This window comes from Haliaeetus albicilla, chromosome 10 (assembly GCF_947461875.1).
Source record: "Haliaeetus albicilla chromosome 10, bHalAlb1.1, whole genome shotgun sequence".
Taxonomy (NCBI): domain Eukaryota; kingdom Metazoa; phylum Chordata; class Aves; order Accipitriformes; family Accipitridae; genus Haliaeetus; species Haliaeetus albicilla.
This window is the reverse complement of record NC_091492.1, coordinates 26,101,778-26,125,186: the sequence shown is the minus strand read 5'-3', so window position 1 is coordinate 26,125,186 and position 23,409 is coordinate 26,101,778. Positions and strand designations below refer to the sequence as shown.

The 23,409-nt window shown below is 55.1% G+C and overlaps 3 protein-coding genes across 10 annotated transcripts; all 3 read left to right on the top strand.

The window, feature by feature from the left end:
• The first annotated feature begins 1,141 nt into the window (after positions 1-1,141).
• LOC104320787 (SLAM family member 5) lies at positions 1,142-3,681 on the top strand. 7 transcript variants are annotated; one of them, XM_069794358.1, is made up of 4 exons: positions 1,142-1,297; positions 1,944-2,258; positions 2,339-2,602; positions 2,890-3,681. In XM_069794358.1, the coding sequence occupies exons 1-4, from the start codon at positions 1,171-1,173 to the stop codon at positions 2,982-2,984; spliced, it is 801 nt and encodes a 266-aa protein (XP_069650459.1). In that variant the 5' UTR covers positions 1,142-1,170; the 3' UTR covers positions 2,985-3,681. The 7 variants fall into 7 exon arrangements, with proteins under 7 accessions (XP_069650459.1, XP_069650458.1, XP_069650457.1 ...); XM_069794357.1 differs by having other exon boundaries at positions 1,941-2,258; XM_069794356.1 differs by having other exon boundaries at positions 1,142-1,405; positions 3,029-3,681.
• Positions 3,682-6,188: 2,507 nt separating this feature from the next.
• On the top strand, positions 6,189-14,259 carry LOC104320786 (signaling lymphocytic activation molecule-like). Its single transcript, XM_069794352.1, has 7 exons — positions 6,189-6,430; positions 9,324-9,650; positions 9,994-10,275; positions 11,327-11,437; positions 12,100-12,185; positions 12,804-12,971; positions 13,097-14,259. The coding sequence occupies exons 1-7, from the start codon at positions 6,379-6,381 to the stop codon at positions 13,151-13,153; spliced, it is 1,083 nt and encodes a 360-aa protein (XP_069650453.1). The 5' UTR covers positions 6,189-6,378; the 3' UTR covers positions 13,154-14,259.
• Positions 14,260-14,771: 512 nt separating this feature from the next.
• On the top strand, positions 14,772-23,306 carry LOC104318406 (SLAM family member 5-like). Of its 2 annotated transcripts, XM_069794350.1 has the most exons (9): positions 14,772-15,651; positions 17,790-18,083; positions 18,176-18,445; positions 18,625-18,651; positions 19,339-19,440; positions 19,635-19,679; positions 21,217-21,269; positions 21,616-21,777; positions 21,938-23,306. In XM_069794350.1, the coding sequence occupies exons 1-9, from the start codon at positions 15,603-15,605 to the stop codon at positions 22,022-22,024; spliced, it is 1,089 nt and encodes a 362-aa protein (XP_069650451.1). In that variant the 5' UTR covers positions 14,772-15,602; the 3' UTR covers positions 22,025-23,306. The 2 variants fall into 2 exon arrangements, with proteins under 2 accessions (XP_069650451.1, XP_069650452.1); XM_069794351.1 differs by lacking the exon at positions 18,625-18,651.
• Positions 23,307-23,409: the final 103 nt, after the last annotated feature.

The window sequence follows — 23,409 nt, the reverse complement described above, 5'->3', positions numbered from 1 at the left end:
CATCAACATGTAGGGCTCCTGCTGAAGCCACGCTCCATCACGGGGCTGTAATTTATGCTAATGACCTGCTTTTGCATATTGGAGATAATTTGCAGCACTTGCTGCAAGCGCTGAGGCAGCACTTTGCTCCCTGCCAGGGAAGTTTGCTTTCCTATCTCCATTCGTTTCTATCAGCATGGTGTAATCAGGCGTGGGGACAAGCCGGTGGGTGCTCGGCACTGCAGTGCCACTGACTCTGTGCCAGTGATCCGGCCATAGCATCATTGCGTGCCTGCTGGTGTGCTTATGCTAACGTCTCCCTGTGCTGACATCGGATCTCCTCTCCGATGGACGGGGACCGCTCAGGGCTGAAATTAAACTGGGTCAGGGCTCAGCGGGTGCTGCTGTCGCCCTTTGTTCACTGCCGGGGTCGGCCACTGTAATCCTCACTCGTGGCTGGGGTGGTGCGTGGGAAGATGCTGGCAGCTGTTTGCCCCCGACGTGGGGGCTGTGCTGGCTTTGCTGCCCCGCATATCCCTCAGCCGGTGCCAAACAAAGGCCCTGAAATGTCTTTCAGAAAGGAATCCAGGCTGTAATTAAAATCATTTTAAGCATCTGCCCTGGTCAGAGGCCAGCACGCTGGGCCGTGGCACGTGCTTTAGCATCAGCAAGTCATCCCTCCCATCTCCTTCCCACCTGCAAACCGGCATCACAGGGACACCCTGAAGGCTGGTGCCAGTGGTCCCCACTCAAGCTGGGGCTGCTCAATGGCATGTCCAGGGGCCAGACCTTCGTGAGGACACAGACCTGGGTTTGCAGGTGGACAAATGGGAACCCTGTGGGTTGGTTACAGCAGCTGTAAAGGGGAGATGTGACCCTTGGCGTCTGCTTTTCATTTACTGTCAGAATAGCGGGGTGACTCTGATGGGGGGTGGGGGTGTCAGGCATCCATGGGGTGCAGTGTGTGGTGTCCCCAGGGAGGTCAGGGGTCCATGGGGTGCTGTGCGTGGTATCCCCAAGGAGGCTCAGGGGTCCATGGGGTGCTGTGTGTGGTTTCCTCAAGGAAGCTCAGGGGTGCAGTGCCTGTTCTCGCTGGCCGCCCACTGGACGGCGTCACAAACCTCCCCCAAACCCCGTGTGGGTGACTTCTCTTAAGGGAGACGGAAGTGGTGGAGGAAGTGTGGTGGGTTCATGTCACCTCCCAGCTGCGTGGCTGCACAGCCAGCCCCCTTCCTGCAGAGCCCCCCTCCTGGCCGTGGGTTTAGGGACGGTGGCAAGGGGCTGCAGACTCCGGGGGTCTTCGGTGAGCAGCTGCCTGGTGAGGAGGATTTCCACTCTGGGGTTTGGGTGCAGACGCAGAGAGAAGATGGCGATGGGGCTTACAAGGGCGTTCCTCTTCCTCTTCTTCATCATGCAAAGTATGGCGGTGGGTTCTGTGGGGGTGAGGGTGCTGGGTTGGGGGGGGACATGGCTTTAGGGATGGTGGGGGACCTTGGGGATGTGCCTGCAGGTAAACCCTCCCCATCCCCGCTCTCTCCCCTGGCTTTTCCCATTCCAGCACTGTGCTCAAGGTGTGACCCACCGGCTCCCTTCCTGCGGGAGCCCCTGGCATCACCACCACCAAGCTGAGGGTTGAGGGGCTGCTCTGGGTGAGCCTGGAGCGGTGAAAGGACCCCAGATATGAAAGCAAAGAGGGAAAAAAAAAAAAACCCCAACACTGGGGCGTCTGGGTGCTTGCATGCTCAGGGTGGGGAGGTGGAAATTCTGCTGCCAGCTGTAGGGCTTGTTCATGCCACATGCCTCCAAGGCCAAGAGAGCACAAAGCTGTTAGGAATTAGTGAGCAAATGGGTTATTTGCATTTTTCATGTGTCTGGGAGGAATGCAGGTCCCTGGGGATGAGTCCCAGGGAAGAGTGGGCTGTGTCTGGCTGGCCAAGCAGTACCGGTCTCTGCTTTCTCAGCAGCCTGGGCACAACACGGTCCATTGGAGGTGGTAGGGGTTGTTGATGGGGTGGCATATCTCAGCCCCAGACTGCAAACCCAGACCTCCTATCATCAAATCCACTGGCGGCGCAACAACTCGGTGAAGATCACCAGCCGGGACAGCAAGGGGAAGGTCTGGTATACCAACAGCACCTACAAGGGACGCCTGGAGCTCTTCCCCAACAACACCCTAAAAATCAGCTGCCTGCAGAAAAATGACAGCAGCATGTACCAGGTGTACCTGGAGGATGAGGTGGGCAAGGAGTACACTGAAAACATCCTTCTGACAGTGTATGGTGAGCTGGGAGAATGGGAGGGTTGTCCCAGCACCCCATGGGGGGACAGGGTGGCTGTGACATCCTGTTGCCTCTTGCAGAGCTGGTCCCGAAGCCCACTGTGAACGCCAAAGTGATCAGGGGTGACTTGACATGGTGCAAAGCCACCCTGGAGTGCTCAGTGGGGCTTGAAGGGGTGACCTACGAGTGGATCCCCCCCAGCAAGCTCCCACTGGAGGATGCGGGTGCCTCTGAGCAGCATGTCTCCTTTGACCCCTTGATAGAAACCTACACCTGCAAAGTCAGCAACCCTGTCTCCTCCAACAATGCCTCACTGACCTACAGGCACCCTTGTTCCTGGACAGGTACCACCTGCAGTGCACACATGAAATGGCAAAACTTGGGTGGGATGGGCTGCAAGGTGGCCTTGGCTTTGGAGGGTCCCCAGAGCAGTGGTGATGACCCTGAGGACAGTGAGTCCCTGCAAGGCTGAAGGTGGCCCATGGGTCAGGAGTGGTGGGTGCCTTTTCCCGCTGCACCGCGGGCTGGTGGGTGGCAGGAGCCCAGCTGGGGAGGGGACCAGGTGGGGTCCCCTGCCAGGGCTGGACAGCCCACAGCCCTCTCCATGTCCCAGGTCTCTCTTTGCCTCCAGGTGACTCCTCCGCTGCTGCAGCCTGTACCACCACCAGCATGCTGGTGGTCCTGGGACACCTCCTCCCCCTCTTCTTCCTCCTCAGTCTGGCTTAAGGATGCTCTGCGGTTGACATCTCTCCTCATCTCATCACCCCCAGTGCCTGGATGAAGTCCCTAAACTGGCTGGATGCAGAATGATGCGGTTGCTCAAGGGAACCATTATAACCAGTGTCTGTTACACCAGCACCCACCTGCTTCCCACCAGCCCAGGCGCTGGCCTCTCTGCCACTGCCTTCAGGGTAGTTCCATGCTTCACTTTCCCCCCTCACCTTTTCTACTTTGCTTCAATCAGAGGTCATGTTCTCCAGATCTGAACAAAACCGGGATGAACACTGTTGCAATGGTGTTTCAAGAACCCTGGCAATCTAAATTAAGTTCATGGTTAACTTCTTGGAAATCCTCCTCTCCCCAGCCCTGAGATCTGTGGGGAGACCCAATCTGAGCCTTTCCCAGGGGTGCCCATGGACTTGGAGGGATCCTTGGCCATTGCCTGCTGTTGATGATGGCCTTTATGGTGCTGATGAGCAGTGTGATGGTGCAGGACAGTACATGACGTGTTTAGCCTGAAACCAGTGACACTGGCATGGATGCAACTGGGTGCTGCCTGACCTCCAGGTCTGGAGCACCAGAACATCTTGAAGCGGGCAGAGCTAAGGTGGCTTTCTCTGCAAGGGAGTATTCAGCAGGGCGAGTATGGCCTCTGCCTTCAGAAATGTGTCTGTGTATACATTAAATTAATTTTAACCTTAAACACCACCTTTTTAGGTGCCTGTTCTGTGTTCTCTGGGCTGGGATTGGCCACAGAGGGTGCTCAGGGACTGGGGAGATGATGGAGGGACCCACTTTCCCTCCCCAATACCCTTGCTGGGGACAGAAGCCCTTCCACAGTTGTCCCCCATGGGAGGAGCTGGCTCTGGATGGTGGGACACAGGCCCACTGGTGTGGGAGGATGTGTCTTGTGAGCAGTGGAGATGGTCCCTCAACATGCAAGGAGGGACGGGGACATGGCTCAGGGCCACCGCAGCCCTGGGATGCTGCTGCTCCTGCCAGCTCCAGCAAACCAGCCCAAGAAAAGGGAGAACTGGGCTCTACCCTCTGGAAAACCCAAGAAGCATCACTTTCCAGTGCCATCTTTAAGCAAAGACTCCTAAGGGCAGATTCATCAAAGGGTCAACGGGGACCTTGCCGGCTCATTTGAAAAATCAATAACGAGCACAAGTCATTCCAGCTCCTGGGTCTAATGAGGAGCTTGGGGTAATTCCTGCCACGTGGCTGATGGTTTTAGCACCAATGTATATTTTTGCAGAAATGTCCCCCCTTGAAAATATTTTCTTGGGTCTTGGTCCATTCCCATATGGAGGTTTGGGGCTTTTCTGCCTCTGACAAAATCCAAGATGACCGCTGAGCAACAGCATCATCATAAAACCTCCTGTGATGAATAAATACAGAGCCTGGTGCTGTGCCTCAGTCATCTTTCTAGCCAGGAGACTTCAGCCTGAGCTGATGGGGAAAGTAAAGGCATTTAGGATCATTATTTTCAGTTAAAGGATTTTTTTCTGTGACTGCCTGTATGTTTTTTGTGCCCCCAGGTGCTTCCTGGAAGGACTTTTTTCCTTGACAGTTTTGCTTATTAAATAATTTTTCCCATATCTCCTGGCTGGTGCCAGCCCAGCCTGGGGCATGCTGCTGTGGTAGGGCCCCATGGGTGATACTGGCATTTTATAGTTTTCCTGGACCAGATTGCCGTCAACAGTCTTCTCCATGCCGGCACAGCCTGTACCCAAGTGCGGGGCGCCTATCCGTGGCAAGGGGAAGGTTGGGGACCATCCTGCTGCCTTACCTGGGGGGCTGAGCTGAAGGAGCCCATCCACTGGAGACCCCTGTCCTGACCACCAACTTTTCAGGTGGGATTTGTGCCGGGGAAGCTTGCTGCTCTGCAAAATACCCCAAGGTGCTGTCTTTGGCCCTCTACCATCTGGCCAAGCATTCGGTCTGGGAGCCGGCTGCCTCTGGTAGGAACCACCGCCATGTTTCAGCTGAGCCAAAGCTCCTTGTGTGCGCGTGGCAAGAAAAGGAGCCGAGTCCCTTTGTGCTGCTCTTACTCATCCTTTCTTTTTCAGGCCTCTGCAGAGCTCTTCCCTTCAGCAAACTGCTGATTATTGGGAAATGGCTTGGGTTTTTGTTTGTTTGTTTGTTTGTTTTTTCTTTTCTTTTCTCAGCTAGATGCTTTCTGAGCAGGAAAGGAGTGGCCTAGCAGGATGCTGGGGTGATTTTAGGGTTTTTATCATTAGAAATAATTTATCGGCAATAAAACTCTTGGAGCTTGTCTCCACTGAAAAGCGGTGGGCTGTAAGATCACCCTTTATTTCCTTGTGGCACTCAAATTTGGTTTAAAACAGTGGAGGAGTTCCTGCTTTGTGCTGTTGCCTCTGCTCTTTTCTCAAAGCCAAAGAAAGCAATGAAAACTTGAAGAAAGCAATAGGAAAAAAACATTCTCCTATTTTAAAGCTGCACGGGCTGAGCACCGACAGAGATGAATAATTCATTCCACTAAAACCAGAAAAACAACCAAGCTTTTCTCACCCCTTTTCAGCAGTGGAACAAGCGGGCGGTGTTTTCCCTGCGCTCCTGATCCCCAGCTCTCCATTGAGTGTGGGAGGGTGCAGTCCCCTCTCCATGACCACCCGGAGGGGGACACCAGCAGGACGGGTGACTGTCCCCATCCCTGAGCACCCACTATGGCGTTGAACGATGGCAAATTGAAGTCCAGATCACCTCCCTGAGCACTCAGCCTGAGAACAAGGATTGGGCTTTTCCTCGGTGAGTTTTTGAAGACCACCCATACTCCTCCTCGCTGTAGATCCCATGCAGCCCAAAGTAGGGGTATGGGTTTATCCCAGAATATTTGGGGTTTTCCTGCACCAGTGGGCATTGTGGCTGTGAGCACAAGTGCACACCGTCTCTCTGGGTGAGCTTCGTGCTGGGTACCAGCCCCACGGCACTGGGATTGAACAGCAGCGGTTGGGACGATGCCACGTGGGGGGAGCGACCGCCTGCCCCCGCTGTGGTAGCAGGGTTTGAAGGCTCTGTACAGCCCCAGGAAGCTGTTACCGTATGTGAAATGATTAACTTGCTGGTCGTTTCCTCTTCTTTTGCCGTTGGGTTAAGGACCTGTGGCAGGATGATGCAGTTCTGGCACAAACTATAAATCGATGCTCTGCTTCCTTCTGCAGGTCTCTTGGGCTGACTCTGGTGAAGCGTTCAGCAGCACGGCTTAGTGCTTTGAATACTTTCCACTGAAGAAAAAAAAAAAAGAGAAGAGTTATTCAGCCAAAAACAGGAAACACATGGCCCAAGGCATCGTCTCTGATTTGAGTACACCTGTCCTTATAATGAGCCCGGCAGTAGATATTAACTCCACTGCAGCAGAGGCTCCGTGAACCAAGGCATGGGCTGCAGTGTGTGTCTCTGGCTGCTGATCTCTCTTGGCCGTGTTTGGGGTATGTATATTTTCCTCTCCGTGCAATACTTGGGTTGGATTGTTTGGGGATTTTTGTCAGATATTAAGACCTTTAGAAATCATGAGCTGTGTGCCAGGTGGACGGGCAGATTGAGTATAAATATGCATATAAAAGATAAATGGCTCGCAACTCCAAGCTAGATGTGTGGTGCATCCCTAATATGCTCCTACTAGTCAGGCTGAGGGAGGAGAGAATGAAAGATGATGAACAAAGGTGGTGATGGACAAAGTACAGCTGCAATAGTGAAGCACTCTACCGTGTGTTTTAATGGGGTATTAATAGCACTGAGCAAATAATTTAGTACCAGATGTGAACTGAGATACTTGAGATGAAGGTCCTTGGTGGATTGTCTTACTCTGCGATACCAAGTGTCTCAGATCAAGAGGTGTCAGTGGGCTGGGAGACAGTACCCAAGCAATAAAATGTGTATAAGCCAAGTGGAAAGGGACTGGCAGTGGGCAATGGTTGTTTTCTGGGTGCCCAAAGAGCCCTGGCTGGCTGTGGATGGTGTCCTAGGGATGATGGTGTCCCAGACAAGTCAAAATTCCCCCCAGACCAGCTGGTCAGGGAGTGAGGACCACCCGGACACACCAGGGCTCCTGGGTCCTCTCCTCCCAGCCCGTCAGCAGTTATGGGAGGATGTTGCAAAATCGGTTTCAGTGGTAGTGAGCCTGCGCAAAAGCACTCGGGTGAGTTGGGGCCCCCGAGCAGAGCAGAGCAAAGGGAGCTGTGACTAATCCTGACGCTCTTCTTGGTCCCAGCCTGATGTCCGTTCCCCTTCCCTGGGGATGCTGTGTGTCCTTGCAGCCCCATCAGCCCTCTGCCACTGCATCTGTGTAATTACGGGTCACCAAATGAAGGGCTTGGCCAGAAAACCAGCAACCTTGGCAGAGCGGGGGCTTCTCCTCAGCTCTGCTGGCTCACTGTTACTAGAATACCTGCCTTTAAAATCCCCCCGGGGTTTTCTGCCTAGCCAGCACACTGAAAGTCCCATGAACCCAATATCTGATGCGAGGGCTGCTCTGGACCTAGCGCTGTGCCAGTGCGAATCGCTTACCTTCCTCCATTTGGGCTTCAGTGCAGATGGTTTCAGACCTCTTTACATCCATCCTCCTGCAGTCTTGCTTCAGACAAGTCGTCTTCCCCGGAAAGGAGATGCTTCTCTCTGGGGTAGAGGGTTTTTCTAATGTGATGTAAAAAGGGCTTTTCCATTTGGTAATTAATGAGGAGCCTAACTGCTGTGTGTCAAAAACACATGTTGCTGAGAAAACCCATCCGTCTGCATGCTGGGCTTTACAGTAAATGTATCAGCAAAAAATGTATGAGGTACTGGGTCAGACAGACCGTGGGGCTTCTGGGGGATGACCACCATGTCCGCATGGCTGCTTCAATGCTGGGGAGATGCAGTCCACAGGGACAGCTCAGAAACTACTGTGTTTCATGCCATGGAAGGGCCAAAAATAAGCGATGCCACTCACTTGGGATGGCGGCAGGGAGAGTGCTCTGTAGTTTTTACTGGAACCATATGTGCCGCAGGAGAGGCAGATACTGGGCTTATCTGGGCCTTTCTAGACCTGTTCTTCTGGGGTAGCTCCTCCTCTTTTCTACTCTGGGGCAAAGCCTCACCCCAATGGAAAGAAGTCGATAGGAAATGTGGGGGTGACATGGTGGGGTCCCTTCCATGTTCAGGGTGGCTGGCAGCAACGGTGAGCTGGCATTTCTCCCCATGCTGTTTCCTATGCAAACAAACTTGTTTGCTCAGGGGTGTGGGTAATCACTGCCTTGCAGCAAAAGACAGGAAAGGGTTTGGGGGAGAAGATCCTCCTGCATGCCCTCCAGGAAATCCGGGTGATTCAGATGCTTCAGAACACGTGGGAGATGCTTGCACTCTTCTTAAGAGCACTTTTCTGTGGCCATCAAGAAATGCACCTGGGACCACCTCGACCAGAAGAAGGACAGCCTGGGATTTACACCTAAGCCCACCTCCAAATTCTTGCGATTTCTACAAGAAAAGTCCTGCTGAAGGTTTCTGGCGCTGAGGTGCTTGAGGGAGGTGGGTGCCATGACATGCACCCAACTGCAGGCTTTGGCCAAGAACCACTGAGCATTGCTTCCCTCTGGACTGCCCTAGTGGCACTGGGACTTCTCAAGGTGGTCCCACCACAGCCAGCACCCTTCTCCCAGGACCAGCATCCCCACCAGACTGGGACCACAAGCGCCTTCCCCTGCTTGAGGCAGCCCCGCTCCATGGGGTGATGTTTCACTGTTCTGACTGGCTGCTGTTGTGCCAACAGAAAGTCCAGAGCCTTAAACCAGGATTCGGCCATCGCGCACAGTGGTGCCTGATGCAGGAGAACGCTGAGGCTGATGCAGATAAAGACTCGCCTTGCTCCAGGAGAGGAGCAGAGGAAGGCAATGCTTCCCCTCCAGCTCCTCAGCCAAGCCCTCAACCTGCATCCTTCAGGGTCAAGGATGTGGGGCCAAGGGCTGGGTGTTGCTCCTTTGGTTCTGAGGATGGTCCTGTGAGGTGGGCAGGGGGCAGAGCTCGTACTGAACCCTGATTTACAGCGCAACTCATGTTCCCACCTGCCAGCAATCACTGGTGCAGGATGTGGTGGATAATCCAGAGCTTGAAAATGTGGTTCGATAATCTGTTCAATTTTCGACCCATTTGTCTCACGCAACCTAAGCTGTCCCCAATCTGTGGATTACCAGGGTGGGTCCAAAGCCATTGCTGGCTACCGCAGCTCTGTGGGCATCCGCCCTCCTCCAGCAGAGCCGGGACGGGGGGCGGGGGGCGGGGGACATGGTCGTTCTGAGCCGTCCTGTGCCTCCCTGCCAGTCTCAGCCCTTCTCTCTGGTCTCCTGCCAGGCATGGGCCGCGGAGCGAGGGAGACTGTGCTGGGCACCCTGGGGAAGGCGACAATATTACGGATCCCCCCTGAACTCCAGGAACTCACCCTGCGCTTTGGGGCAGCCGTCTGGAAGCGGGACACAGAGGACCCACAGAGGAAGCTTGTCCTGCTCAAGTACTCAGGTGGCAACTACACCAACTACATGCAGGGACGAACTCGCTTCCACAAGTTGGACTTCTCCCTGGAGATCCTGAACACCCAGCGGCAGGACACGCAGCTCTACGAGTACATAGTCAGCAAGGGGCCGGAGGAGAAAGTCTGGCAGATACAGCTGGAGGTGTATGGTGAGACACGCTGCTTTGGGAGGACAGTGCTGGGTGCTCCCAGCCTCTTGTGGTGCTGGGAGCAGGTCTGGGAGGTGGGTGGTGGTCAAGGAGGTGTGGGAGATGCCCACCCTGATGTCAAGGTGCTGCAGTGAGTCTTTCATCCCATCTGGAGCCTTTGGGTACGTACAGACCATGTCCCTCCCTAATGCTGTTTGCAGTGGTTCTGGGGCCAGACCGGTTCCTCTCCATCTCCCGGCAATTTAGGAGAGGCCGGCAGGATTTCCCAGGCAAGGGCCAAGGCAACGTTTGCCTCCTTTCCCAGACACAAACTTTTACCCCTTTCCTCCCTCCCTCTCTCCAGAGCCGGTGTCTGAACCCAGCATCCAGATCCTCAGCTGGGTGCTGGCCAACGGCAGCTGCACTGTCACCCTCAACTGCACGGCAGAGAAAGGGGACAAAGTCTCCTACAGCTGGAGCAGCTGGGACACCAGCACCTTGGGGCTCTGCTCCTGCAATGGCAGCCTCCTGCACCTCTCCTACCCCCTGCAGAACACAAGCATCCCCTGCACCTGCACGGCCAGCAACCCAGTCAGCAGCCGGGTTGTTGCCTTCAACTTCTCCGAGTGCAGCTATGAGCAAGGGGGTAAGTAAGTCCCCAGTTGCCGATGTGGCTCTCTCCAGCCTCCTAGTCCTGCTCTTGCTTTTCAGGGGACTTCTTTTTCATGCTGCTTTAGGCAGCCTCAAAGGAGCCTTTTGCAAGAAAAGTGGCTGCTGTGTCACCCGCCCGGGGTTGCTGAGTCCTTCCTGTAAATGCCGGTCGTGGAGCTGCATGTCCCACCTGCCTCCCCGGTCAGCCAGGCCACTGCACTCGCTGTGCCCCAGTGCTCAAGGCTCATTTTTAAATGCATGAGACTCATACGCCGGGTGATTTGGGGAGGATAAAAACCTCGGTGACAACTTCCCCTTCAGAGGCTCTCGGGGCAAAAGTCACGCTCTGTCTCACTGGGATTTTCTAGCACTCCCTTGTGACATGGGGGACTTTCGCGGGGCTGGGAAGCACGGTGGCTGCCCCTTTCCCTGGGGACCCAGAGGTGAAGTCACACCTCTGCTGGGGCTCTCTCAGTGACCTGTGCTGAGAAAACATCCCCATGGGAAAAAAGGTCAGGACTTTTGCTTAGGAAAAGGAGGTGCTGAAATGAGATGCTCCAGGAGGGTTTCGGGCTTGTTTCTCAACCTGCCTTGCCCCAAAACCCCTTGCACTGTGGGACACCCCTGCATGGTGTCACCGTTAGTAGTCCAGGAGCGGGGCCGCCCTGGGTGCCTCCCAGTGGTGGGAGCCCAGCTGGCAGCTGGAGCTGCAGAGCTCCGTCCGAGGGCCCTCTTCTCACACACCTGAGATGCAAGGGCATTATACAAAGGGGCTGCCTCCCCACAGGCCTCCATAAAGCCACCAGTGACGTTTTGAGGGCTTTGTCTGGCTTTTTGCTGACTGTTGCTGTCTGGAGGCGATTAAAGAGAGCTTTGCTCAAGAGAAGAACTTCCTGCCCCTTGTTTCCTGTTCTACAGAAATCATCAGCCCAAAATTAGGTGATGAGATGAAGAAAGATTTTAGCAGCCTGTTCTGCTGAGCTCTAGGTGACCCTGGGCCCCAGGGCCAGTGGCTGACCCCCTCCTCTCTCTGTCCCCCATACCAGGCAGTGCCGAGCTGAGGACAGAGCATCTTGTGCTGATGGTGGCGGTGCCCATCGCTGCAGTGATGGTCCTCACTGGGGTGTTTGTGACTGCCTATTTGGCCACGCCAATCGGTAAGTGCCACAAGGGAGGGGTGCTGGGGCAGTTGGTGGTCCATGAGTGGGGTGAGCCTTGTGGGGGGACAGAAGCTGCCCCCAGCCAGTGCTAGCGAATTGACCAAGGGGTTGATTCCTGTGGGCACCTTGTCTACCAAGTACCCTGGCCCTTGGGATGAACGAAACCTGTTTCTCTTGAAGCACAGAGTAAAAGGCAGGAAGGAAACGAGCTTAAAAAAAAAAAAAAAAAGGAAAAAAAGAAAAAAAAAAAGAGAAACGAACCTGCAGATGATATCCAACACTCTACCTGGATGGTGGGCTTCTAAGCTCATATTGCACAGTCTCAAGGGGAATTGAATGATCCCAGCCCAAATTAGAGAGCGCCTTATCTCTATGAGTGCCTCAGCCGGGCCGTGCTCCTCCTTCCCATTCCCTGTGTAACGACAGATTTGCAAAGCTGACCTGCGGCAGCCAGAAATCCTCTGACTGCGCCTGGGCAGCTACAGCAATATGGATGCAGCTGGGTCCAGCCAGCGGGCACCGTGCTGGGGACGAATCCAGCATGGGCTCACCCTTGCTGTGCCTTGGAGCACAGGAGCAGGATGTGGCTTGCAAAGCGCTGGGGTCCCCCCCAGTCCCTGCTCCCCTTGCATCTTGGTGACTTGCTTATCCCCCCGCAGCCAGCCAGGAGCAGGAGCAGGCGCACTTGCCACTCGCTGAGGACAATGCAGTGCACACCATCTACTCCCAAGTGCAGCGGGTGGAGGTGAGCCATGACCAGCATGACCCCAGCCGGCCTCAGCACCTTGGTGGAAAAATGCTCCTTTAGTGATGGAAATGCTCTTTTAGTAATAGGACCCCGAATGCTGCAGCCGGTGGGGAGCGCGGGCATGACCCTACCAGGGTTTCTTGGGTGGGGGTCTCGGACAGTGGCAGCTTGGCTTTGGGCAGCAGCAGCACCCAAAGCTCTGGGTCATTGCTGGGTGCCTCCTCGCTGGTCTGCGGCACCCTCTGTCATGGGCTTTGACCACTGGGTGTCAACACAGCCCTGTGGCTGGCGAGGGAGAGGGTCAAATTGTGGGCGGGGTGGGGAGGGACACTGGGGTGGCCATGGGCTCCCTGGGGTCACCCATCCCTGCCTTTCCAGGAGTCAGCCCAGTCACCATTAATTTAGGAATTGCTGGGAATAAGGTTGGGTGCTGCAACTTCCCCAGCCCCCAGCAGCCCAGGGTGGCTTTGGGGCCAGACTGTGTGGTTTTTCCCCCTCCCCGAGTCCTGATCAGCACAAACTGAGGAGGAAACAGTGGGCCCATGCAGGGTGGAGGGAGGGAAGGGCCCCTGTGGCAAGCTGCCTACTGCTGCTCATCCTTCATTCTCCAAGCAGAAGCAGAAAGGGGTCCCTGCCACCGAGCACCCCTCCTGCACCACCATCTACGCTGCAGCCACCGGCCTGCCCACGGACACAGCCCCAGCCCCCGGCAGAGCCCCACGACCCCCACACAGCCATCTGGCAGAGCCGTCTGCCCCACAGGGCTACCCATCCCTCTCGCAGGTAAGGGTGGCTGCCCCCCACCAGGTCCTCACCCTGACTGGGCATCACCATGGGGCAACCCACAGCCTCCCCTCCTCAGCTCAGGCACCTCGCTGACCCCTTTGCTTCCCTGATCCTTGCTGCAGAGCCCTGACAAGGAGCCCATGACAGTTTACGCCAGCGTGATGATGCCCATGGCCTGATCCTCTCCAGGCAGTGGGCAGCAGCCGAGCCCAGCCTCCGCATCTGCTCGCCGGGCACTGACATCCACATTCCCGACTGGAGGATACTCTGCTTGTCCCTAGGGAATCGGGGCAAAACACTCTGGCACACGCTGACCCCCCCACTGCAGCCAAGCTGGGGCTGCAACGATGGCCATGGAGGTGAAGGACAGTGGAGCAAAGAGCAGGGTTGAAGCTAGGCAAGAAATCTCCCCAGGCTGTGGCTAAGGGTGGCCAGCAAGATGCTGAAGCACTGGGAGAGGGTCGAGGGGCTCTGGATACAACCCCGCAGCTGGGCATATGCGAGGGAGAGAGAATCAGTGCCTCAGAGGGGAAGGGTCAGCCTTGCCAGCACAGTGAGGCAGCACTGGGAAGCATGGCCAGAGCAAGTTTGCATCCCAATCTCATCCCAGCCCCATGGGCTTTCACCCCATGGCCTCATCCTGTGGCGCCCGGCTTCGCTAGAGGGAGCCCCCAGCTCCTGGCAGCCAGTGACACTGGTGATGTGCAGGGTTGTGGGTTCAATGGCAGTGGAGAAAAAATCAGAAACGAGTTTTGTTTTTTGACCTCTGCTCAGCAACTGGTTACAAAATGCCTGGGTTTTTATCCAAGTGCTAAAGAAAGTTTTACAGTGCCCTTGGAGTTGAGCCCTGCCTGGTGCCTGCCCAGCCCTGGCTGCCTCCTGCACTGGGGACACTGGCAGCCCATGCCCGTGCTTGGGGAAGCAGCTGTGTCCCACTGTGCTTTTCCATCCCCATCCTTTTCCACTGATGACTATGGGAACAGGCGAGGATCTTCCAAGTGGACTATTTAAAGCTGAATTTCTGGCTGAGAGGGGGAGGCATCCCCTGCCTGTGCCTTGGCCACCCCCTGCCTGCAGCAGCTCCCGACCTCCCTTCAGAAATATCTGGTGTGGGGATGCTGGAGATGGCCTGGATGAGGGACCAAGGCTGTAAAATCTTTCCAACTCCCCCCTGAGTCTGAGCTATTTTATAATCCGAACATAACTCAGCTCATACAGTAGGTCTGATCTTGTGTGCCGCTGCTAAGGGAAAGGAAAATAAATTTATAGTAAAGTGTTTTGGAAAGGTTTGCTGGAGGAGTGTGTCATACGCTGCATCAGGCTTTAGGGGGAAGAGAAATCAGTGTTTTTGCACCTCCCCAGTTTCCTTCTTTCATTGCAACAGAAAACCAGCTGAGCGGCTTCCTTGGAAAAGTCTGCCCGCAAAGCAACCGCTTCCCAAAGGAGCTTGGGGGGGGTCCAGGGAAGGGCAAGGTCACAATTGCCCTTCTGCCTCTAAAATGGTGCAAAAGCCCCAAATTCTGTGCCTGGCACTTGTGCAGGATGGAGCCCAGTGCTACCTGTGTTGGTCCTTGCAGAATAATGGGGAAGGTGCCTGACCCTGCAACGCGCAGGCCGGGCATGCGTGCACTCATTGCAGCCCACCCCATGGCTCTGAGGGGCCGTCAGATGCTCAATATGGGGAAAAGTTCAAATAAAACTGCTAATATTGCCATTGCAGAGGAGCACTGAGACACAATGCCACAGACACCCCCCCCCCATCTCCCAGGTGATGGTTGGAGGTGGCAAAGGGGGGTTATGGGGTAGCTCATTCCTCAGAGTGTCTCTTTGTGCCTCTCATCTCAGCCCCCCTGCCAGGGTGTTGTGAAACACAAGCTGCTTTTAGGAGTTCAGGATCTTCCAAGTGGACTATTTAAAGCTGAATTTCTGGCTGAGAGGGGGAGGCAGCCCCTGCCACAGCACTGAAGGGCAACAGCAGCCCCCACTTCCTTGCTGGGGTAGAGGAACCAGGGTTATTTTAAAGCCTCACATCCCCCAGCTTGTCCAGCACGCTTCCCCCACCTGAATTTCAGTCTGACACTGGTGTCATGCTACTTCCCAGAATAATCCGAATTAGGGAAGTGGCTGGTTTCCCTGCAGTTGTCATTTAGCTGTCCTGTTTAGGGGGGATGGAGTTTGAGGGGATGGGAGAGTTTGGATCTCAGCGTCCCTTATGAAGGATGCCCTTGGTGAGATCGGTCCATGGGCACCACTGTGCTCCTGGGCACTGACCTGCGATGGTCTCCACGACACCCCTCTCTTAGAGCTGGTTCCCATAGAAGAGCTGGGACACTTGTCACACATGGCCATGATGATTCTCTTTGTCCCAGCTGCCACACTCATCTTTCCTTCAAAATGGAGTTCTTCAGCTCAAGTTTTCATTATACATGTGGGATTTTCCTTCTTGTCATACGCCTTCTGGTACTAGACACATCACTGCGATGATGTCACTGCCTGATGTCACTGTGGTGATCAGCCACTGGAGGGGAAGCTGTGTGGGTGCAGCTGCATACATCTTCCTCTTGCTATCATGCATGATCTGTAGTAGATGCTGTGTACGGTGAGCCCCTCTCTGTGCGCTGTGAGGCAATGGATATGTTTTGGTGCCTGCTGCTCGCCCTCCTCCTCCACCAAGCAAGTAAGTACAAGGTGCTCGTTTTCCCTTGGTGGTGGAAGGGAAGGAGCCCACAGGGGACTTGGGGTGGTTTTAGGGACTCCTGGGAGAGCAGGGACAGGGTTGGCATGTGTGGGACCAGCGGTGCCAAGAGCAGGTGCAGCTCTGCAGGGATGGAGTTCGTCCCAAGAATGTTGGGGAAACCAGGGTGAAAGACACCCAGTGCAACCTGGTGCTGGCCTCTTGCTCTCGTGTGGTCCCTTTCTGCTAATGAGGGAATGCATCAGGTCTCAGCTCCAGCCCAGCCTCTGTCCAGCTGCTGCCGGATGTGCATCAGCCACCAAGTTTACCGTTCTGCTCCTTGTTCAGGGTCTGTCCCCACCGTGTCATCTCTGAGTTTTCTATGTTCCTGTGGGGAACGTTGTGGGGTATTTAGGGCTGTTTGGAACAGGAGACACTTTCTGCCTTTTTTTAGGCAAGAGGGAAATGAGCAGACACTGGCTCTTCCCTGGCCCCCTCCCTGCAGTCTCAAGGAGGGCTTTACCACCGGATGAGTCCTCATCTGCTGTTTTAGCTGAATTTCCTTCTGCAAGTTTATCCTCCCCGACCAGCTCTTCCTTCCATGCAGTCAAGAGATGCCTGCTCTCAATGTCCTGGAGGCATCCCCATGGGGTCAGGCAGTGGTGAGCAGAAATGCAGAGCCCTGGGGAGAGGTGACAACCTCGGGGTCTGGCTGCCTGGCTAAGCCAGGATCAATTTCCCTTCCAGGAACTGGGGAGAAAACTTCTGTCCCCAGTCCAGACTGGGCAGCACTGATTTTTAAAATGGGAAGTAGATCCATCCTCAAAATAAGGGAAATGTCGTCTTCTTCCTCAGAAGAGGGAAGAAGCAGCTGCACATTTGGGGAAGAGGTTATCTGTTTTCTTGCCTGCCCGTGTAGGTGAGCTTGGCCTTTTGGACTGGTGATGAAAGGGAACCTGCCTGACCTTTCTGAGCCATTGCAAACTCCTCCTTGCACTTTCATTTTGCACCTCAAGGGTCTGTCCCTTGCACCCCCTTTGCATGCGGGAAGCAGTGTGGGTGTCCTGTAGCTGCAGGGGAACCTGGTGCTGCTCGCTTCACGAGCCCTTGGGGCATGTGAAAGCACAGGTCCTCCTCAGCCCAGAGCCTCAGAGGCAATTAGTTTATTTAAAATAAAAAGGAATCCCCTAATTCCTGCAATCACCCCACAATGGAGTGGTTCCTCAGTGCTCTCCATATCCAGTGTCAGTGATCCAGCACGCATCCTTGTCCCCAGGGATGCCCCAGAGAGTTTGGGTAAGCCAGCAATGTGTGTCTGCACCTCAGAAAACCAATTATCTCCTGGGGTGCATAGAGATAAGTGTAGCCGGCAGGTCGAGGGAGGAGATTCTGCCCCTCTGCTCCACTCTGGTGAGACCCCACCTGCAGTACTGCGTCCAGCTCTGGGATCCTCAGCGCAGGAAAGGCACGGACCTGTTGGAGTGGGTCCAGAGGAGGGCCACAAAAATGATCCAAGGGCTGGAACACCTCTGCTACGGAGAGAGGCTGAGAGAGCTGGGAGAAGAGAAAGCTCCAGGGAGACCTCACTGTGGCCTTTCAATACTTATAAGAAAGATGGGGACAGACTTTTTAGTAGGGCCTGTAGCGATAGGACAAGGGGTAATGGTTTTAAACTGAAAGAGGGGTGATGTCAGGAAGAAATGTTTTACACTGCAGGTGGTGAGGCACTGGCCTCAGAGAAGTGGTCGATGCCCCATCACTGGAGACATTCGAGGTCGGGCTGGACGGGGCTCTGAGCAACCCGATCGAGTGGGAGATGTCCCTGCTTATGGCGGGGGGGTCAGACTAGGTGACCTTTAAAGGTGCCTTCCAACCCAAACCAACCTATGACTTCACCCGCAGCTGAACAGAGGTACTGTGTGCGCGATAGCACAGGGGGCTCTGGCCCATATAGATCAGCCTGTCCATGGCATCATGCTGTGTGATTGCAGCAGGGTGAGGCTCTTCTTTTTGGCTGAGGCTCTTCTTTTTGGCCAAGGACCCTTCCCCAAGCCCTCTTGCCTTCTCCACCAGCCAGGCCCCAAGCTTGCTGTGCATCTTCTCCCTGGGCACACCAACTTCAGCCCGGCTTCTCTCTCCAGCATGCACCAGCGATGGGGCAGAGGTGACTGGGGCCGTGGGCAGGTCTGTCACCTTCCACCTCAAGAACCTGGATAAAGAAGCCACAGCCTGGAGCTTTCGCAACGATGTCATAGTGACCGTGAAATTCGGCGATCCTCCTGAAGCCACGTTTTTTGATGACAACTACAAGCCGCGCTTGGCCTTCTCCAAGAACGGCAGCGCGCTCACCATCTCCCAGCTGAGGATGGAAGACGCTGGTACCTACACCGCAAAGACCTTGGGGGTAAAAGCCACCTTCACCCTACATGTGTACAGTAAGTGCCTTTTAGTGTTGGCTTTTTTTTCCCAATGCTTTGTACTAAATGGGGGGATTGGGGATTTCCTGACAGCCCCCCGCTTCCCACAGGGGAGCTGGCAGTGCTGACGGTGACCTGTGTGGCGCAGAACTGCTCGGCTGGTGACTGCCTCTACACCCTGCACTGCACCGCGTTGGGCTCTGGCTCCGGCAACATCTCCTACAGCTGGAGCGCTGGGGGCTTGTCATGGCAGGAGGGGCCCACAGTGCTGGTGGAGGAGTCATCCCCGGACAAGCCACTCATCCCGCTCACATGCACGGCACAAAACCCTGTCAGCAGCCGCAATGTTACCATCATCTCGCCTTCTGCCCTCTGTGCAGGTAACAGCCATGGAAATATGCATGGGTGGGTGGCAGGGATGGGCCATATCCTGCTCCTGGTGGCTCCAGCTTTCCCCTGAGCTGTGTCTTGGCGTGCAAAGTGAGAAACGCAGACCCCTGGCAGAGGCATTTACCTCTCTCCCTGTTCTCTCCCCTCACTGTGTCGTTTGTGCCACCAGAAAACACAAGCCACCCTCCCACAACTGGTGAGATGCCAAACTGCGTGTCCGTGTCTGGCCTGGCTCCTAAATGTCTGAGTGTGCCCAAGCCAGCTAACAGCATCCGGCTGCGCTGGACCCCCACGCCTGGGGAGGGGAGAGATGGGGAGCCTGAGGCCAGCACAGTCCATCTTCTCCCAAAACAGCTCACGGGGGGATATTCAGGCTTTCTGGGCTGTGCCCTTAGCATCCATGTGCTTTGTCACCTGGGGAGTTTGGGGAGAGGGGGGTGTCCCCCAAAAAGTCCTGGCTTGGGATGGGAACATTAAATCAGTTCGTGCAACGGAGAGGCAGAGCCAAGGATGGGCTGGAGGTGCGAGTGTGACTCTGTGTGCAGCTGCTGCCCCCAGCCCACGTGGGGTTCCTCCGCTCAAAAAGCCACCTGTGAAGTCCCTGGAGGGCAAAGGGGCATCGGCAGGGGCAGCCGTGGCCATGGAGGGGCTGGGGCAGGAGTCTCCCAGCTGCTGCTCTGTTTGGAAAGCCACTTGTCCTCATGCAGCGTGTCGCCTCTTTTCTGTCTTGGACCACGTAATTGTGAAATAAGGCTCCCTGCAAAGCAGGGAAGGGCTCAGTGGGGTGTTGAAGCAGAGACGTGCCTATTTCCCCCCTCTCTGATGCCAGAAAGAGACAGATGTATTTTGGGGATGTTGTTACCGGACCTTCTTCTCTTTCAAGGCACCTACTCCAGCAGGCAGGCTGGAATCATGGCTGCATTGGTGACTGGAGCCGGAGCGCTTTTAGCAGTGGTTATCTTTGTAATCTACTGTAAATTCAAAGGTGAGCTGCTTCCCCTGTGGGTAACCATCCCTGCAGACCTGGCAAGCAGGAGATAGGACCTGAGAGGGGAGGATGCACCCAGGCCCAGTGCCCAGGCACCCAGGAGGGGCTGCAGCAGCCAGATCTGAAGATGCTGCATGGGGTTTGCTTTTGTTGCCGCTGCTGACAGGAGCCCTGTGTTGCTTCTCCCCCAGGCTGGAGGATCTTCCATTTGCCTGCAGCTGAGGCTATGAACACAGGTAGGACTTTGGGGTTCCCCCAGGCACTGCCCTCCCTTCCCCTTTTTCCTGGTGGGAATAGCCTAGTCGCATTTAAGATCAGGAGGGAAATCATCCATCACTGTGGCTTAGTACCACAGCATACCCCAGCTCGCAGGACCCCGATACCTCCCTGTGCCCCCACCCTGCACCCACAAAGGCGAATGAAAGGGGATGATCCCAGGTGATATCGCAGTGGCTAAAGCCGTGCTCTCCCCCAGTCTCTTGCTGGAAAACTTCCTGCCAGCCCACCAAGAAGGAGCTGGGAGCACAGCCATGAGATCACCAAAGCAAGAAGGATTTTGGGGAAAAGCTGGCAAGAGACAACTGGGGGTCAGAGACAAGCAATGAGGGGTCGTGTGCCCATGACCAGAAACAACTCCCCTGCAGCACCACATGCAACTCAAGCAACCACTGCCTGCAACTGCTGCCTGAAATTGCTGCCTGAAACAGCCGTTGCCTGGTTTCCCACAATGGCGGCTGCAGGGACTGAAGTGTGCCCTTCATGTTGCTTTGGGATCAGCTCTGCTAGACTCAGGGGTTCAGGATATAAGTCCAACCAAGAGACCTGGTGGAAGAAGAAATCACTGGACCAGTTCTCATCTCCTCTCCCTGACATTCAGGGCTGTTTTGTGATGGGACATGCCGTGCCCATCACTGCTACTTCTGAGCCAATGCCCAGCAAAGATCTTGCTGACTTTTTTCTTTTTTTATGCGTGTGTTTTGTTGTTTCTGTAAGCTGAAATAAAGCTGACACAAATGGGGGAGTTCCTGCCTTGTATTTTGCATTTGCATGTGCCCAAGCGGGACATTGGGGTGCACCCAGCACCAGGACCACAGGGTCCTCCCAGCCCATAATTTGGATCCAGCTCATTCCTCGGGAACCATGGGCAAAACCTCTCCCCGAAGCGCTCCTCTGTGCATGGGCTGAAGCCTGCATGGCTGTTCCTCTGTGGGGCTGGCAGTAGCGCTTCAAATGGGAGGCACTGACATTTTGAACCAAAACAGGGATTATGAAGGATTTAAATCCTCTCTCCCCACCTCTGTTTGATGAGCCAAAGAACAAGACGACACTAACAATTGCTGCAATGGTGGCTACACATGAAGGAGAGACAAATGCATATCACCCTCCAAAAGCAGCCTGGGATCTTGTATTTAAATAAAAAAGCACTGATTTTCACTGGCAAGTCCCTTCGACTGCTGTCCTTTGAACTGGAAGCAAGCTCCCTGCTCCTGCAGTGGCCGGGGCAGGAGGGTCAGTGGGATGAGAAGCAATGCTCACCTCCACCCAGACCCACAGCAAACACCTCCATCAGCTCCAAGGGGCTGCTGGGTGCTGCAGCTCCTGCACGGCTAAGCTTTTGCCTGAGCCTGGCACACTTTAAGCCGAGATTCCCTCCAGCCCTCAGCGAGGAGCATCCCAGCAGCACCATGGGTCAAGCAGGGAGATCCACTACAGACCCTTCCCAGCTGCAGCAACCCACTCCCTCACTGAACTTCCACTTTTTTCTCCTTGCAGAGGCCAGAGCAGAGGACATGACGGTGTACGCCCAAGTCGGCCCTTCACAGCAGGTGAGTCCACGCAGGCTCATTGCTGTCCTCCCAGTATGTGGCTGGACTGGGCTGCACAGCTGGGGGGTCCCTGCAGAGGACAGGGACGGCCTGGGGGCTGCGTGGTGGGGATGGGATGGAAGGACGGTAGCTGGACAACCCCTGGCTTTGTCTGTTAGTTCCTCCTGGGAACTTGAAGGGGGACATGCTAGTGCTGGGGCTGGCCCAAGAGCAGCCAGGACGGCCACAGCCACCTGCCTGCACTTCTCAGTGCATGACCAGGGCCTCTGTCCCTGGCTCACCCAGGCTTTGAAATCCCTTTGCCAGCTCTGAACTCTGGAAATACTTTTTAAAACCTTTTCCTCAGGTGCACCTGCAGAATTTCTCTAAGGCACAGCAAGATGACCCAAAGAAGATGCCGAATGCCAGCGTGGAGACCTTCAAAACCATTTATTTCACCATCCAGGCTCATGGCCATGTCCCCTGCAGGGGTTCCAGTGCTGAGCAAGGAGATGGGCAAGACCCCAGGGTGAGAGATGTGCTCCCTGGAGCAAGGGGCACAGACAGATGGGTCTTCCCCGGGCTTTCTCAGGGTCTAGAGCTTCAAGCCAAGCCCGTGGGTCCCCTCTCTCTCACCAATGGAGGGATCAGCTCCCACGAGGCCAAGCAAAGCTTTTGTCTCTTTGCAGTTGCAGACGGATGATGAGAAGATGGGCAACGGTATGGCGGGGTGCCAGGAGCAGGATGAGAGAAGTGTCTACTCGTTGGTCAGCTAGACAGATCCTGTGACGCAGCCCCGACACGGCTCCCTCTGGTGCACCCATGAGCCTGCTCTGACCATGGTGGCTGGTCCTCTCTGCCCAGCCCTGGCCCATGGGGGCTGCAGCATCCTCCCCTTCCCTCCCCATCACTGCTGCCTCCGATTGCAGGCTTGTCTGGCACAGGAGCTCTGCCCATGTTTTGGCATCTGCGTGGGGTTTGGGCTTCTTTTTCTGCCCTCTGTGATGAGACCAAGGAACATGGACCAAAACTGGGGCTGCAAGTCCAGTCCTCCCAGTGCAAGGACATGAGCTGATGCTCCTGGGATTTGTTCTGCAGCACCTGGCAGTTCAGAGCCTCAGAACAAGAGGACAGGAAGATTTGAGGAGCCTCTTAAAGCCCCTTTTTGTTTTTGCTATACTTTTAAACTTGGCAAATACTTGGCTGCTTCCTTCGGTTGCCAAACCAAGAGAAAGCAAAAATAACACTTGGTAGAAAGCTGAATATAGAAACACGTGTGCCTTTGCTACGGCGAACACATCCAGGCTGCTGCAGTTTCGGTGCCGGCTGTTTCCCCAGTGCCTGCCTGGGACCTTCCAAACCTTGCAGCACCCCAGCACCATGCTCAGCATCACTTTATGCTGCCAGTGAGCTGCTTGCCATCCCCTGAGACGCTGCAGGGCTGTGCCGAGGTCCAAGAGCAGGAGGTGGTCCGGGCCTGGGGGAAAACAGGACAAGGAACGTGGCTGATGCTGTTCTGCTCCATTCCTTTGATGTGTTTGTATATGAGGTTTTTATTCTTGGATGAAATATTTTTATGTGAAGTGTTGTGTCTGTGGAGTTAGGCAGCTTCCCAGCGGAGCTTTAGGGAGGAGAGCAGCTCTCCAAGCCCCAAGTGATGCAGGGATGCTGCATGGCGTGGTAGTGGCTGCAACCCACAGGAATGCGTGTCCTGCAGCAGGGTCTGCGTGGGTTCACCCTGAGCTGGGACTTACAGGGAACTGGGTGCCCAGTGAGCAGGGCACAGGGCATGTCCCCACCCTTCCTGCTCCCCAAACCCACCCAGAACCAGCAACTGAGTGAAATGCGCACATTGGCATCAATTTTCCAGTGCCGCCGGACAGACAGATGCTGCCCTCGATGGGAAGCCTCTTCCCGTGTGTGCTGCTCCCCCCTGCTCTTTGTCTTGTCTGTGCTGATAGTAAATTATTCAGGGATGAAACCGGAGATTTCTTTGAAGTGCCTGGCACAGGAGAGCCTTCTAGGAGCTGCTGGAATAAAAATGCAAGACACATCCGAGCTCAGTTTCTGTCTGCATATTATTTTGGGTGAAAACAGTCCATTATTGACAAGCTCGTGGAGTAATTTATTTGTTCTCTGCATTTTCACAGTATATGACATG

Bases quoted from the DNA above. Each gene is read 5' to 3' on its own strand.
- LOC104320787 (XM_069794353.1), top strand. From the start codon at position 1,171: ATGTCACCTCCCAGCTGCGTGGCTGCACAGCCAGCCCCCTTCCTGCAG. The intron at 1,406-1,943 runs GTGGGTTCTGTG...CTTTCTCAGCAG, and splicing joins TCATCATGCAAAGTATGGCG to CCTGGGCACAACACGGTCCA. The intron at 2,603-2,889 runs GTACCACCTGCA...CTTTGCCTCCAG, and splicing joins GCACCCTTGTTCCTGGACAG to GTGACTCCTCCGCTGCTGCA.
- LOC104320786 (XM_069794352.1), top strand. From the start codon at position 6,379: ATGGGCTGCAGTGTGTGTCTCTGGCTGCTGATCTCTCTTGGCCGTGTT. The intron at 11,438-12,099 runs GTAAGTGCCACA...ATCCCCCCGCAG, and splicing joins CTATTTGGCCACGCCAATCG to CCAGCCAGGAGCAGGAGCAG. The intron at 12,186-12,803 runs GTGAGCCATGAC...TTCTCCAAGCAG, and splicing joins CCCAAGTGCAGCGGGTGGAG to AAGCAGAAAGGGGTCCCTGC.
- LOC104318406 (XM_069794350.1), top strand. From the start codon at position 15,603: ATGGATATGTTTTGGTGCCTGCTGCTCGCCCTCCTCCTCCACCAAGCA. The intron at 18,446-18,624 runs GTAACAGCCATG...TTGTGCCACCAG, and splicing joins GCCTTCTGCCCTCTGTGCAG to AAAACACAAGCCACCCTCCC. The intron at 21,778-21,937 runs GTGAGAGATGTG...GTCTCTTTGCAG, and splicing joins GAGATGGGCAAGACCCCAGG to TTGCAGACGGATGATGAGAA.